The 15,925-nt window shown below is 36.5% G+C and overlaps 1 protein-coding gene across 1 annotated transcript; it reads right to left on the bottom strand.

Annotated features, from left to right (window-relative positions):
* Positions 1-728: 728 nt before the first annotated feature.
* Positions 729-9,411, bottom strand: LOC145576425 (uncharacterized). Its single transcript, XM_081634194.1, has 8 exons — positions 8,268-9,411; positions 5,131-5,215; positions 3,151-3,247; positions 2,980-3,043; positions 2,847-2,903; positions 1,782-1,819; positions 1,613-1,694; positions 729-1,058 (listed from the first exon to the last, which is right to left on the bottom strand). The coding sequence occupies exons 1-8, from the start codon at positions 9,357-9,359 to the stop codon at positions 969-971; spliced, it is 1,605 nt and encodes a 534-aa protein (XP_081490320.1). The 5' UTR covers positions 9,360-9,411; the 3' UTR covers positions 729-968.
* Positions 9,412-15,925: the final 6,514 nt, after the last annotated feature.

The following is a 15,925-nucleotide window of genomic DNA, read 5'->3' as shown; positions in this document are numbered from 1 at the left end:
AAAAGCAAACTCATAAAAGGAAAACCACATAAAGCTAAACTCACAATCAACAAACTCAAAAGGGAAACCACCAACCATAAGGAAGAAGCATACCCAAACCACCCACAACAAAGATTGAGAAAATAACAATAAAAGACAACTAAAGTACTCCATAAACAACATCCCAACCAACAGGTTAACCAAAACCAGAGCAACCTGCGAAAACCTTAAAGAAGCTAAGAAAAGCAGAACCAAAATAACTCACCCTGAAACACAATTAGGACAACAAACCGATCTTTGTAGCCCAACGCAAGAACTCACCCCACCTCGACCGAATTTCGGCACAGAATAGGGAAAACCCTAACCTTAACTTCACCTTTACCGCCGGGGTAATCTTTACCGATACCCTTTCAACGGCGGCGTTAAAGGCTAGCCTTGACTTCTTGTTTCGTCGATAACACTTAACACAATCGTACTTCTCGTTGTTTGAATAATACCTGAAAATTGAAGCCCTTCCAAGGTCAGATCTACTTTATCTTCGCACGGAGGATCGAACGGCAACTCTCAAAGAGAAAAAGAAGTGAAAAAAGGGGGAAAACTCGCCGGAGAAATGACTGCGGCGCCGAATCTCCGACGAGCACCTAGGTTTACGGGGACTGTGTATTAAGGGGAGAGGAGAGAGAAGAGAGCGTTTGGGGAGAGGAGAGAAGAATTACATCCGTAAAACTCAATAAATGAAGTAACAATTTTGTAATTTCGAGAAAAGATTTGCTTACATTGAACAATTTAATAAGGGCCAAAATTTTACATGGAAAATGAACAGTGACCGAACCGATAATTCACAGGACAACACTATGCTAGTATTGTTATGCATATGGCTTGGTTTACATTAAAGGCCGTCATATGTTACAACTCCTTTCTATGGGTTTTTTAGTAGACTCTATCATTATACTACTCCGTAATTCAGTTGCTTCAGCCAGGGAGAGTGCTCAAAAGGCAGATATAAACTTCTGAATTTTTGACTGCGCCCGTTCTTTCTCCTCTGGTCCATCAAGGTCTCCAATGTTGTTGTGATATTCCTGATGTTAAGGAAGATTGAATGATAGTTTTAGAACTTTTAGTGATAAAAGAATACTACAAAGCTAAAAGCAAAGAGGAAAATTAGCAAAACATTTTTTAGCCAAAAGGACGGGTAAATCAATGACAGTATTGCCATTCGCCACTACAGTCAATGAAGGCATGAAGCAATTCAACAAAGCATTTTTTAGGCAAAAGGACAGGTTAATCGATCATTTGCCAGTACAGTCAATGAAGCAATTCAACAGTGTGTAAAAGTGAAAGAGGAGGGGGGGGGGGGGGGGGGGGGGGGGGAGGATGATGGATGAGGGAGCAAAGTTTTCTAATCATTCTTGAAAATTTCAAGTAATGGAGAGAGTTTAATCCTCTCTCGATCTTTGGTTGTATTGTTTTAGCGTAACAAATTATGAGTTAAAAGTACGTTGTAGTGGACTGATAGAGACAGTTTTGGAGATACAACCTATTAAAACTAAATTGTTTTACTAGCCTGTTTGAACAAATTAAAACAAATATTGTAATTAGACAAATCCAGAAAGCTAAAAGATCAAATATTTACCTGAAGTATATCCTTAACATCATTTTTCGTGAGCTTATGCTGCTTAAGTAAAAGTTCAATTCTTCCTCTTATCCGTGAGTTCCTGTACAGAGTAAACAGTCAACAACAGAGGTTCCAAACATGAGATATGTGCTACTTTAAAGTAACAAAGACTACTACGATGACTTACTCAGAGGTCCACAGATGACCCAATATAACAGCAATCAGCTGCAAGCAAGGCACAGAGAAGAGCATCAGTAACAAAAAAGAAATTACGTTACAAAAAACATCACAAGGACCACAACTGATGCCATGTAACAATAAACCCAATCCAGTAAGAAACATCATAAAGGAGATCAACCTCTTGACAAGATCCCACTTTACAGGAAATGACACCAATCAAATCTAAAGCGTATGCATGAGGGGAAGTTTTCTAAAATCATACTATAGCCAGGACATGCTGATGCTGACCAAATACCCAATTACCCCACCCCCTCACAAGAAAAGAGCGGGTGCACCAAAACAGAAGCTGAGTTGACACATTCAACACTTATTAGGAAAAAACTTACGCCAAATAATCTAACTAGCTCACAATTTCAAAGTGAAAACTTTATTTACAATCGACATCCAGCAGCACACATATTAGGAAAAAAGGTTTTACCTACTCTCCAACTTTATGTATTATAGGTAGTGGGTACTCCTAGAAGATAATTCCCTGCCACGACTCTATGATCTTGAGAATCCAACAAAAATCAAGATCAATTTTACAATCCCTGATCATAGGATTTCTAATTTTCCAGGAGATGGAATCACCCTCTATTCATAAATGTGTGTGTGTGTGTGTGTGTTGCACGCATGTGTGCCAGGAATGAAGCCAGGGAAGATTAGTAGGGTACACCCCACAATAGAAAACAAGAAAATTAAAAATAACATATTCCAGAAAATGAAACGACTAACTTTTAATGTGCCTCCAACCCAAATGAAGATGTGACTAATAACGATTAAACCTAGCGTATCATGATGCATGGAGCCAACATGACACTGTAGCACTAACCTTATTGACCACCTTTCCATTTGCATTGACTATTGTATTGTATCCGATTAAGAAAGCTGCCCCCCACCCCCTCCTCCTCCCCGGTCAAATAAATTTAAGTCCTTTCATATTACTATTTTTACTCCGTATCATAGTAAGATAGATGTCATATCTCACTATATTTGACAAACCAGCGCTGTTAAAAATAATAATCTTTCTTACCTGGAGTGTGTAGAGACCAGAATCCAACTTTCTATTGTACTTCTCCTCCTCGTTCATCTACAAGATTTCATGTGGTTGCAATATCAATATTTGATAGCAAGTTATTTCTAAAGTGATAAGTCAGTACACTGACCTCAAAATCATCAAGTTCCATATGGTCCAAGCGTTCAGCCTCAGCCTTCACTCTATCAGCGTACCTATTGAAATAAATTTTTTTTGACATGAATACATAAAATCACTTCTAGTCAAGTTGACAGCACCAGATATAGGCATATAGCAATCAATTGCTAAGCAAGAAAATTACCTCACATAAAGCTCCATAAGCCTGTCTATCTTCTCACACTCACTTTCCACAAATTTGCTTAACAATCTCTCTCTTCTAGATCCTCTCAAGATTCCAGCTAGAAAAGCCACAAGAAAAGAATCATTATGTTGTCCATGCAATAGGGGAGTAAGGTACTTGAGTATTACAAATTGGTTTATTGAATTAATTTCAGCAACATTCCTTGGCCCGTTACATTATTTAGGCCTTTGTATTCACCATACAACAGTATTTTCATGAAGATATGAGCAAATATGTTCAATCAATGGTCCATGAGTTCAGATAAGGGCAATCAGATAATTTAATAATAAGCAGAGTAGCTGAGTAGGTTCAGACCATAGAAAACAGAAAAGGACAAAGCCTTAATCATTATGAAAAACAAACTCTTGTTAGTATACTCAAAATCTATAATTCATAGTTAAAGTTCTTCCTCTCACCACATATCTTCTTCTACCTGGAAATGGGAATGGGCCCACCCTCAGCATTAATTAAATAAATTATGTGGCACTTGCATAATACAATGGAAGTTGATGAAAACCAAGGGGAACGCTTATTTTAAACGTACAATTGTAGGATAGAGAGGAATGAGCAGCACTTTCCAACTTTCATTGTTAACTAAACACCTGTGCATTTCAGATTCCTATAGTATTAATCTTCAATAACTACAGGGTGCAATGCTCAAAGAACAATACAAGCCATCTCCACCTCCCATGTCCCCAACACACAAGTACAAATGAAAATTTTACTGGTTGCGACCTGCTTATTATCATTTTCCGTCGTCACTCAAATTCACTTCAAAGCAGATTTCTCAACTCTATAGTGACAATGGGGCTATTTTTCAAAATATTGGTAAGACATCTTCACAGCTTCATTAAAATACTTATCCAGTACCACAAAATGTGTGGGACTAGAGCTTGCCAATTAAATCAAAGATGATTTCTAAGTAAAACTCAGGAATCCACATAATTAAAAATGCTTGCAGGATTCATTACACCAAATTATCACCATTTGGATTGCAGAACCAAACTGGATCGAATCACAAAGAATTACAGAAAACTTTGTGAATGTCAAAATTTATCCTAGATAATAAGAAACTAAAACTTTCTAGGCTCTACCCTTCTTTGGTTAGTACGATAAAAAGAGTCCACATAAACAGCTGGTAACTGCAAACTTCCCATCTTCCCATAGCAGCTAAACTCCAGCGCCTACTAGAAAATCCTACAGAATACAACATTCATGATTGCTGGCAAAGTCCAGCGCATCAGGATATTTTTTCTTATATATATATAATACAGTTAGCAAAGCCAGGCAATAGATTGACCAGCTACTAGCCAACTGGCAGAGGAAGGGCAGCAGCTGCTTGCTTTACCATTACTAGAGTTGCATTTAAGAGAAAGACTAGAGATTGAAGTAGCCCGTAAATTCAGGTCAGTGCTGATAATGATCTGAAAATCCCATATAACATTGAATCACAGACTCAAAGTCTCAAACTAGTCAAACAGAGCTAGTTTCACTAACTGGTCTGAGAATACAGAAACAGATGTCATCCCGTTTTTCTGCTGAAAGAAAATGGCTCATGCAACACAGTGCAACCAAGATACACCTCAATTTTAAAGTGTAAGCCATGGTGGCACTATGCAACCACACACTTCCCCGCTTCATACAACACACAAACACATACAAAGAGAGATAGAAGGAAGGGTCATTGAAAAGATTGTTAAAAATCCATTAACACAAAAGATATCATCATTAACAAAGACACAGAGATATAATTTTAAATGACAAGGAAGAAATAGCTGATCTACAGTGTTCAATGATTGAATTCAACATGACAAGGTCATGCCAGAGCTTATTCAGTTCCTTGGAAAAAATTTAACTCACCATTTACAAAAGAATTAATTAAGGCATAAATCAGGAGAATTTGACATGTAACTAATGTAAGCAATTAACTTGCCATCTTACCAAATAATGATGAAATCAGCGATATTACTCTCTCCTCTAACTCCTCCCGAAATCGCTCTTTTTTATGCTTCTTGCTGATTGGTATCTGGAGAATTAAGAAAAAACACAATAAGATCATGACAATGCTTCTTGTTTATTGGTATCTGGAGAATTAGAAGAAAAAACACAATAAAATCATGACACACATCACCAGAGGGAAACAGAATTCAACATCACCACTTAAGCAATTAATAATATTCAATTCTTCAGTTTATTTGTAATCCGTGTGTTCTTTTTGAAGACAAATTGTCCACTTATTGTTGAGCTCACAGTTTTAGACATTGATTTAGATAGTATATGACTTTCTCTACCAAAAACAGAAAACTAAATAGCAATAATATCATAGACCAATATTCTGCTTACAGTGAAGAAATAGAAAATTTATCTCTAAAAGCTACCATGTAACTGCTATGAATAGATAATAGGGGATGGTAAATTAAGGTAGCTGCTTTATAATTAAGTTGCTTTAATTATAAACTAGTTAGTTAGAGGGAGACCTCTAAAATTGGAGCTTATCTGAGAGAGAGAGAGAGTCATGTTGAATATTGAGGAGTTTTTTATTTAGCAATTTAGGTTGCTAGTTGGGAGGAATTCAAGCCTCTTGAACGCTTCTTGTTTTCTTGTTTTTTTCCCCCCTATAATTTCTGTTTATAATCCAATTCATCTTTTGTTCCTTAATTTATGTCAATAATGGTGTCTAAGCAATGTAAATTCATGGCAGTAACATCTTCATACATTTAGGAGGTCAAACAAAATTCAACTTAGAGGCTTGCAAATAAAATTAAAGTCACATTTCACCTTCATCTATTTCCTTATACATTATTAATTAACTAAACCCTACTAAATTTTTTTTACTTGTATTTTTTATTCTCTTTCAAATAAGAAAAAATAAATAAATAAACCCCATCCTTTTTTTTTCATTTTTTTTAAAAACAAAACTCAACAATCTTTTATTTACTTTCCTAAAAGCATGTCCAAATGACAATGAGACTTTTACTTGGACGAAGAGAGTAATGATAAATTTGAGTATGTATACTTTTGCAACCTCTCCTTTTTCTCCATAATTCAACTTTGAAGATATACCAAGTCAAAGCCATGGGAACCACCAAAGACCTAGGATCAATCCTGTGAACATTGATACCCTATATGGCTCACCATACACCAAAAACACCATCTACTTAAGCTCATTTATTATATCCATTCTTGTAAGTGGCTTCGAGTAAAATCCACAACATTTAGGGTCTGTTTACATTTACTTAATTTCAGTTCACTTCAGCTTCAATCAGTTTAGTTCAATTCAACTTCTAATTTCCCTCTCTCAAAAAATATTCATTTCAGCTCACTTCAGTACAGCTCCAATAAGTTCAGTTCAGTTCAGCTCCAATCAGTCAAATGAGTTCAGCTCCAATCATTCAATTCAGCTCAGCTCAGTAAATGTAAATGTGAACAGACCCTTAATTGCTCTTTATTATACAAAAAGACAAATGCAAAATGATTACTTCCTTGTTTTCTTACAATCACATGTCCCCTTGGCATGCATTTTAAAGATGAGATTAGATAACATAAATAGATAATATATTAAGATATATAAACTTCAATCCATCCTCCTCCTTCCCTCTCCCTTTCACTCACTTCCCCCTCCCTCTCCTCTCCTCTTTCCCCCCTACATTGACACTCCTTTTTTTTAGACATTCTACCCAATTATCTATCTCCTTTTTTCCTTTCCTTCTTAATTTGTCTTCTTCTTTGTTCTATTACCCTCTTCTTCCCCATTTCTAAAAAGGTCCTCCATCCTATATCTCCCTCTCTGTATCTGCCACTCTTTAAACATCAACAACCTCTATTAAATATTAACTCAATTTATATGTTTCGATCACAAAGGACACAAAGACATCTAATTTAAGACACTGAACAAACCCCCAATCCCAACCAACATCAGCATCAACATAACCTTCAATAATTCTAATGAAGACTCTGCCTTGAGTGGGGTAATGGGTCAAATGTCCTCAACCTTCCCTCCGAAGAAAGAAAAAAAAAACACATTTTCAAAAGACAAGCATTTTATAAAAGATGAAAACAAGTTCTCAATCTACAACTAGGAATCGAGACTTAATAGGTCATTCCTCATCTCTATCCTTTTTTTTTAACGAAAGCCCAAAAACCGGGCTAATTCATTAAATCAGAAGAAGCAATATCAACAAATCGAGGAGGATTACATGGTTCAACGTCCTTTGGCCATTCTACCAAGGCTGAAAATGAGCCAATATATGAGCTAAATTATTGCCCCTAAGTTTAACAAAAGACCAAATAACATGATTAAAGCTAAAACAAAGACTTAAAAGTTCAAATATCTTCCCTAATCATATAAAAGGAACTAGCACCAAAAGATTTCTCATGCAAAGCTTTTATGACTGACAAACAGTCACTACCCACCTCCACTCTACTAAGACCCAACTCCAGAGAAATCTTCACTTCAGCCACCATCAGATCCCAATATCCCATTAATGGGATCTCATCTCTATGCTTTAGAGTTTAAAGATAATCATAATAACAGATAGTACTAGAGATTTATGGCATTATGGTTCTCTACTAAGTTCTCTACAAACATCATTCCAAGGGATGACAAGCATCACCATCCATGAGAAGACAAAAAGACACAAACAGGTTGTAGTTCAAGTTCAAGACTAGCATCTGGAAATCGCTTCCCAACACCAAGCTTCAGCAAAGGATACTCAAAACAGCAATATCCACATATAAATAGAAATTTACAAATCTTTAGCCCAAATAGCAGACCATATTGCACCTCACAGCACTAAAAAAAACTCCAACAGTAGTCATACTAAAAACATATACTGTATATGAAATTCTCTCTTATCAGCAAGTAATCCAAGTATAGCAACACATCATCCATCATCAGAAGCAATGTAAATGAATTGCTCGATAAACAACAGGGTGTGATTATGAGGCTTTACCAATGAATTTGAATACATACATGTACATATCATCTGAACAACCATGCATGCTACAACAATTATTGTACTTTTTGAGAAAGAAAGCAAATTTAACAATAAACCAACACAAGGGAGAATGAAACTTGCCTTACCCATAAAAGCAGCAAAAGCAGTTTTCAACCCCAAAACATCCACGAACCGCTCGCAAGCTGGAGGATACTTGGTCATTGCAAAATCAAGAGCCCTTATAGCAGACCCATAAGCCAATTTCTTTTGCTTCATAATAATAATCATCAATTCCACCCCTTCAGCCTTCACAAACCTCTCCTTATTCTCCAATGGCATCAACAAACAACACAAACAATCAAACAAATTCTCAAGCATCTCCTCCTCCTCGGAACTCTTGGGGTCCTTCGACTTATACATAGCTACCGCCTGCAACATCACATCCACACCATTCATCTGCCCCAACCTCTTCTGATTCGCCGTGCTATTCTGCAGCAAAATCGCCAATATCTCCGACGCATACTCCTTATTCCCATCAAATTCCTTCACCTTAATCTTCCCTAACAACCACCTTAGCAATTTCGTCTTCTCACAAACAATTTCCGACACCTGGGGCTTAACTTCAATCAAATTCTCAAGCGTATCCAACGTCGTATGAATCGCAGCCGCCTCGTCGGGATCGCTCTCATTCATCCGCAACAAATTCTGCACAAGCAATTCCAAAACATTGTTCTCAACCAAATTATCAACTAAAACCCTAGCTTGTTCATCATTATCCTCCAAAACATCCTCCTCAGTTAAATCCTGAAGAAGCGAAACTACATCAACAGCAATATCAGTATTATCATGATTCAATAACCCAAGAATTGATGGAATTGCATTGAGATTAACTAATTCTGGGTAAAGCTCAGGTGCAGCAGCAAGAACTTTGAGCTTCTGGAGTTCCTCGTGAAGCTCGACTTCGGAATCGGCGAACTTCTCAGGTTGGTCGGCGTATTTGAGGCGAGCTTCGATGTTGTCGCGAAGACGACGCTCGAAGGAGAGGACGAGTTTTTTTAGGGTTTTGAGGTCGAGAGTTTCGACGGTTGAATGGGATTTTTCAATGGCGTCGAGGAGAGAGAGATCGACGCCATTGTCGACGGCGGTGGTGGGGTGGTTGTCATCGGCGTCGGAGTCTTCTCGCCGGCGTTTGAGGGAAGAAGAGTTGGTTTTCCGAGGATTTATTGGCTCCATTTTTGCAGGGTTTTTGAGAGGTTTCTAAGTGGGACGAGTGAATACAAGTTCATCAACAAATCTTTTACTACGTATTTGTAGATCATGGAGGTATAACAGTCTTTTCAATCATTTAGTATGTGTATAGGTGTCATTTCCCTTTATTTTTTTAAATCTTACTGATCTCACTATATTAGACCATCTCCAACGGTGAGACTCAAGTTTGAGTATTGAAATACAAAATGAGTTGTTTTTAACCTTCAATGGTGATACCATACCCACTTCTCAATTTAACAAGTCATGTGAAGTCTAATTTCTCAATGGTGAGACTCTCTAAAGTATACAAATGTCACTTTCAATTTATAGCCCACCAAATCCATTTCTTTTTTATTATCAAATATTGTAAGATTAATAAAAAAATAAAAATAAAAAGGTAAACTTAAATAAATTACAAAATATATTAGAATATTGACAAGGATCTACATTTTTTGTCAAATGAGACTAAAAGTTGAGTATCTAAACTTAGCAACTTTCTTTTGGAGTTGCTTAGTTTAGATACCAACTTATTGATATACATTGCAAAAAAATACTCTCTCTCCTAAAAATACTCACTTGAGTTTTACCATTGGAGATGGTCTTAGTTTCCTACTCTCTATGTCCCATAATACATGACACACTTAGAACTTGCCTGTTAAGGGAGTTATTAGAGGGATAATGATTAAGAGGGGATTTGTTAGGCGGGAGTAATTAATGGAGGGAAACTATTAAAAGGACTCATTTATAGTAGGTTTGGCACAAGGTGATTCATTACAAGGGGAACTTATTCTTGTGTTTGGTATTATAAGGAGCACTCAGGCCACTCACTAGCTGCTAGTCCTGCTACTGTGCTCTGCATATTCTCCTTCTATTGTAATTTTTTTTTTCTTAAAAATCTTTTAAATTTGATTAATCCAATAAAATCATAAAATTAAAATCTGATTTACAAACATGAATTTATCACAATATTATTAAGTCAAAACAAACAAATCACAATATCAAAAACAAAAATGAAAAAAAATCTTGCAGAAAAATATCGTCAAAAGAAAAAAAAAAGAAAAAAAGAAAAGTAATTCAAAATTTAATTCGGTCCTCATCGAAGTTTTAAGTAAAAAAATTGAATGTCTGGTGTATAGGGAAGTTTCTTATATGTTTTTCCTTTAGATGTCTAATATTGACCCCCCTCTGATATAAGGTTGTGTCTTTTTGTGACTAAGGGATGCTCTGTGATTGTGTATTTTGGCTCTCGGTCTCTTGCATTGGTCTATTGACATCACCTTTGTTATTTAGGATCAAGTGTATTGGTTACTGCTGTGATTGCTTGGAATTATGTCAAGTGGCATGGATGTATAAAGTAGTGAGGTTTTTGTGTACTGATTGAGGAATTGCATCTGATGTATTTAGGGGTGTCAATCGGTTTTGCGGTTTGGTTTTTGGTTCGGTTTATCGGTTTTCGGTTTACAACGGATCGGTTTTTAACGGGTTGGAATTATTATCGGATCAGTTCGGGTCGGTTTTAAATAATTTCGGGTCGGTTCGGTTAGGTTTGTTTTTATTACAGTTTCTTTTCGGGTCGGATTCTAATCGGGTCGGGTTATAATTGGTTCGGGTCATAATCGGTTCGGGTTAAAGTCGGTCGGTTTAAAAACGGTGTTTGTCAGTTTAAAGCGGGTTTTGGGTCAAAACATATCGGGTCCTAATCGGGTCAGGTTGTAATCGGTTTAGGTCATAATTGGCTCGAGTTGAACATAGTCGGTTTGTAAACGGGTTACGTTAACGTATATATCCTAGTATATCCTCAACATTCTATAATTAGTTATTCCAGTAGATCATACGGAGTATTAATTAGTTGTTTAGCTTTAATTAAGTCCCTTTTCTGTATAAAGATTTTCAGGATCAAATAATAATAACAAATCTAGAGTAAGCTTTTGATTCAGATTTTTTTTAATACAATATAGTGTTCGGCTTTAAGTTACAGGTTGTAAACGATTTGGGTTTATTAGGTTTTTGTCGGGTTTAATCGGTTTCGGTTTACAATGGGTCGGGTTGCTATCGGGTTCGGAAGTACTCGGTTCGGGTTGTTCTCGGTTTCGGGTTGTATCGGTTCTGCTTGATAACGGGTACGGTTCATTAACGGTTCTCAAACATTCGGATCGGTTCAGTTTCAGGTTTTAAAAAATCGGGTCGGGTCGGTTTACGGTTTTAAAATAACAGGTTCATAGCGGTTCGGTTCCTTTTCGGAACAGTTCGAAACGGTTCGGATTCACCAGTTCGGGTCGGTTTTTGACAGCTCTAGATGTATTAGAGTAGTCTGGTTAAGCAACAAATAGTTGGCTCAGATTTTGTAAACTGATTGAGGAATCGTTTCTGATGTATAGTCCTATAGTAATTGTTTCAAAAAAAAAAGTAAAAAAAATTAAAGATATCAAGTTAAAAATTGAAGTAAAATTTTATTTTGAAATAAATTGATTATTGGAAATCAAGTCAATAATTGTTTTTCTATAATTGAAAATCAAAGAAAAAATTGAGGTAAACTGATAGTAAATGAAAATTGAAATTAATAAATTATTGAATTAAATAAATATCATTATACATACCAGATCTGAAACAAAACGAATTCATGCAATTTCATGGAATCATGAGGCCCCGTTCTTTAGAGCTTCTCTGCTCTACTCTGCTGAGTCATAATACTTAATATTGAATTATTATAATAATAATTAATATTTAATAAAAATAATAAATAATTAATATTTCATAATAATAATAATTAATATTGAATTATTATAATAATAATAATAAAAATTAATATTTAATAATAATAATATAATTTATATTTATAATAATAATAATTAATATTTAATAATAATAATTTAATTTATATTTAATAATAATAATTAATATTTAATAATAATAATATAATTTATATTTAATAATAATAATAATAATAATAAAAGTTAATACTTAATAATAATTATAATAAATAATTAATATTTAATAATAATAATATTATTAAAATTTACTATTTAATAATAATATTATTAAAAATTAATATTTAATAATAATTATAATTAAAATTAATATTTAATAATAATTATAATAAAAATTAATATTTAATAATAATAATAAATATTTAATATTTAATAATTATAATAATTATAATTATAATTATAATAATTAATATTGAATAATAATAATAATAATAATAAATTTTAATAATAATAAAATTAAATAATAATAAATTTTAATAATAATAATTAATTAATTAATATTTAATAATTATAATATTAATAATAATAATTAATATTTAATAATAATAATAATAATAATGGTAATAATAGTAATAATAATAAGGAAATTTTAGATTTTAACACTATACAAAAACACGAAAATGGTTTTTAACACCCCATAAAAAAATTGATTTTAACACTAGAAAAACTTACTAAAAATGGGTATTACCACCACTTAACGGTTTCCATCTAAAAATTCCGTTAAGTGTGGTCCACAGTGACACTTGTCACCATTTTATTTGTTTAAAATAGAAAAATTTAAAAAAAAAATAAAAAACCTAAAACCACCTCAGCCACTACCACAGCGCCACCACTGCACCACCGCCGCCCTCCCCCCAACCCACCACTGCCCTCCCCGAACCCACCACCGACGTCGCACCTGCAGCCCCAACCTACTTGAACCCTCCCCCTCCTTTTCCCGCAACCGTGTCGCCCCCAAAAACCACTAACCTAAAACCCTCGTTCCCCAAAACGGCCACAAATGGCCGAAATCGGCCGATTTTGGGGCTGAGTGGCCTTCACTGGCCGATTTCAGCCTTTTTAGGCCAGATTCGCGGCCGTTTAGGGGAACGAGGGTTTTAGGTTTGGTGGTTTTTGGGGGTGACACGGTTGCGAGAAAGGGAGGGGGGGTTCAGGTGGTTGGGGCTGCTGGTGTGACGCCGGTGGTAGGTTCGGGGAGGGCAGTGGTGTGTTGGGGGGAGGGCGGTGGTGGGGCGGTGGTGGCGATGTGGTGGTGGCTGGGGTAGTTTTAGGTTTTAGGTTCAGGTGGGTTGGGACTACTACTACTACTACTACTACTACTACCACCACACTCCCGATGTACTCACACTAGAGTTTTTTGTTCCTTTGCTCTATCGGCGTGTTCATTGGATTCGGCTTGGGAGGGATAATCTTGTTCTTTATGTCCATATAGATCTCACACCTATCAGCATTGTACTCAAGTCCTTCATCATCACTCTCGCCCTTCCTCGGCTTTCTAAATCTGTTCTCATGATAGTTGTCTTCGTGCTTTCTTTTCCCTTTATCCTTAGCTAAGGGATCCCTACACACTTCACTGGTCTCAATGATCCTTTCAGCTCTCTCCATAGCTTCGGAGAAGGTAAAAACTTTATCATGCACAAGTTCAAATTTTAGCTTGTTAGACTTGAGCCCGAAGAGAAGGGATGTGAAAGCAACGTTATTCTGAAGGTCAGGGATGAGCTGAGACTCGGTGTTGAACCTCTTGATGTAGTCTTTAAGACTTTCATTCTCCCCTTGCTTCGTCACAGTCATCAAGTGCATGAATGCTAGTCTTTGTTTGCCTACTCCCAGTGATGAAATGCTTTTTGAATTAGCTAGCTAGCATGTCAAATGTTCTGATGCTCCCTAGTGTAAGGTTTTTGAACCATGTCTGGGCTATGCCCTTGATTAGATATGTCTTTCCATCATACAGATCTAATGTAGGGATTTTGACCTTCGGGGGGGATAGGTGTGTTCATTATCTCCTAGCTGAAGGGGGTGATATTCTTGACAATCCCAAGCCTCCCCGGCCCGGGGGAGGGAGGACGCTCGGGGCTTCCACTAGCTGAGCGGGCAAGCCGAGGAGAGGCCCTTCTCCTTTGTCTTGAAGTAGCTGAGTTAACCAAGCTATCTCGTTATCTAGTTGATCCATGTTGAGAGTGAACCCTAGTTCGACCTCTCTGGGGTGGATCATCTTCTTCCTTGGAGTTCTCCCGTCTAGAGTTGATTATCTTACGGGCATCTAAAGTTCCTTCCCTCAGCCTTTGGTCATTGGTCATCTCTCTAGCATCTCTTGGTCGGCTTGGCTGCCTTGACTCCCGCTAGGAGTTGGGAGATTGATTTGGGCGCGAACAACGGGACTCTAGGCGTTGAGGCCGGGAAGAGGCTTGATGGAGCTGGGACAAGTGAGGTTGAGGGTTAGGCTGTTGAGCGTTCCCCAATCTAACTTGCCCCCCGACCTGGTTGACGATTGCCCTTAGGCTTTCTTCAAGGTTTCTGTTGATTTGGGCTGCCAGCTAATCCAAATCCCGGCGGGTGACTACCTGAGGGTTGTTCACCTCTCCCAGGGGCTCGCTTCGAGCATTGGGTACTATTTCCTCGACTATATGGGGATGCCTAGCCGAGAGAATCGGAGCCTCTCTAACAGGATCTTGATATGTGCTACGGGGACGCCTAGTGTTCACCATGACTTTTTGTTTGTTATCCCCACAGACGGCTGACATGATAAAGTCGTATCTTCTAATCAAAAGAATTACCTAAGTCCTCTAACTAAGTAGATAGGGAAGTAGGATCGAACCACAGGGAAGCAAGTCAATTTATTCCTTAATTAAAATAATCTAAATTATTAAGTAACCAATTTATTGTTGTCAAAAGAATTAACTAAGGAGATTAAAGTAGAGAGAAATCAAATAATAAAAGCCTAGGGTATAGGTTCACCAATAAATAATATTCCAAGGTAAAACACAATAATCAATCATCAATGCATCAATTAATCAGATCATAAAGGGTTTTCGTTGCGTATTACAATCATAGAATTAATCTACCGGTATTAAATCGCATCTCTCGAATCTTGACTTAACCATTTATAAATTAATCTACCTATTGAAACTAAGCCTAAACATCAATTCTCATCTCTCGAATCTCGAATCTCGAATCGATATTGCATAACTCATACAATTAAACCTGGCCAAATCTAATTGCATAGCATTAAATCAATCAATAGGAAATTAATCAAGCATTGACAATCAACAATAATAAATTACCCTTTCATATTATTTATAGATCCCCACAACCCTAGAAAATAATCTACTCACACATAATTAAATCTAAACTAATCAAATCAATTAAATAAGACATGATGAATAAAAACAAATATATTACTGAAAATAAAAGGGAAGAAATCGTTACCAAAATTAACGGAAATAATGAATTGTATAAAAACAAAGAGTTGTAGAGAGAGAAACAAGAGAGAAGTCTAAGCTTAAGAAAGAATTTAGCTAATGAAAGAGAGGTCATTGTATCAAAACTAAATAAAATGTATTTAAACAAAACATAAAAATCCTAATTAAAATCTAAGTAATATCGTCAAAATCCATCTCTAAAACCCGCGCCCGATCGGGCGCCATTTCGCCTGGCCGGGCCCACCTTTTTCCTCAAAGAGCATCTCTCGCGCCCGGTCGGGCGCGAGCTCGGGCGCAGCTGTGCTTCCCGTCTTCCACCTCGCCCGGTCGGGCGCGCCTCAGGGCGAGGGCTGCTCGATTGGGC

Source organism: Chenopodium album, chromosome 13 (genome assembly GCF_948465745.1).
Source record: "Chenopodium album chromosome 13, dcCheAlbu1.1, whole genome shotgun sequence".
NCBI classification, from domain to species: Eukaryota; Viridiplantae; Streptophyta; class Magnoliopsida; order Caryophyllales; family Amaranthaceae; genus Chenopodium; species Chenopodium album.
This window is presented reverse-complemented; position numbering and strand designations above follow the sequence as displayed.

Coding starts and splice junctions, on each gene's coding strand:
- LOC145576425 (XM_081634194.1), bottom strand. CDS start 9,359: ATGGAGCCAATAAATCCTCGGAAAACCAACTCTTCTTCCCTCAAACGC. Junction 3,248..5,130: donor GCTGATTTCATCATTATTTG/GTAAGATGGCAA, acceptor TGGCTTTTCTAG/CTGGAATCTTGAGAGGATCT. Junction 3,044..3,150: donor CTTATGGAGCTTTATGTGAG/GTAATTTTCTTG, acceptor TTATTTCAATAG/GTACGCTGATAGAGTGAAGG.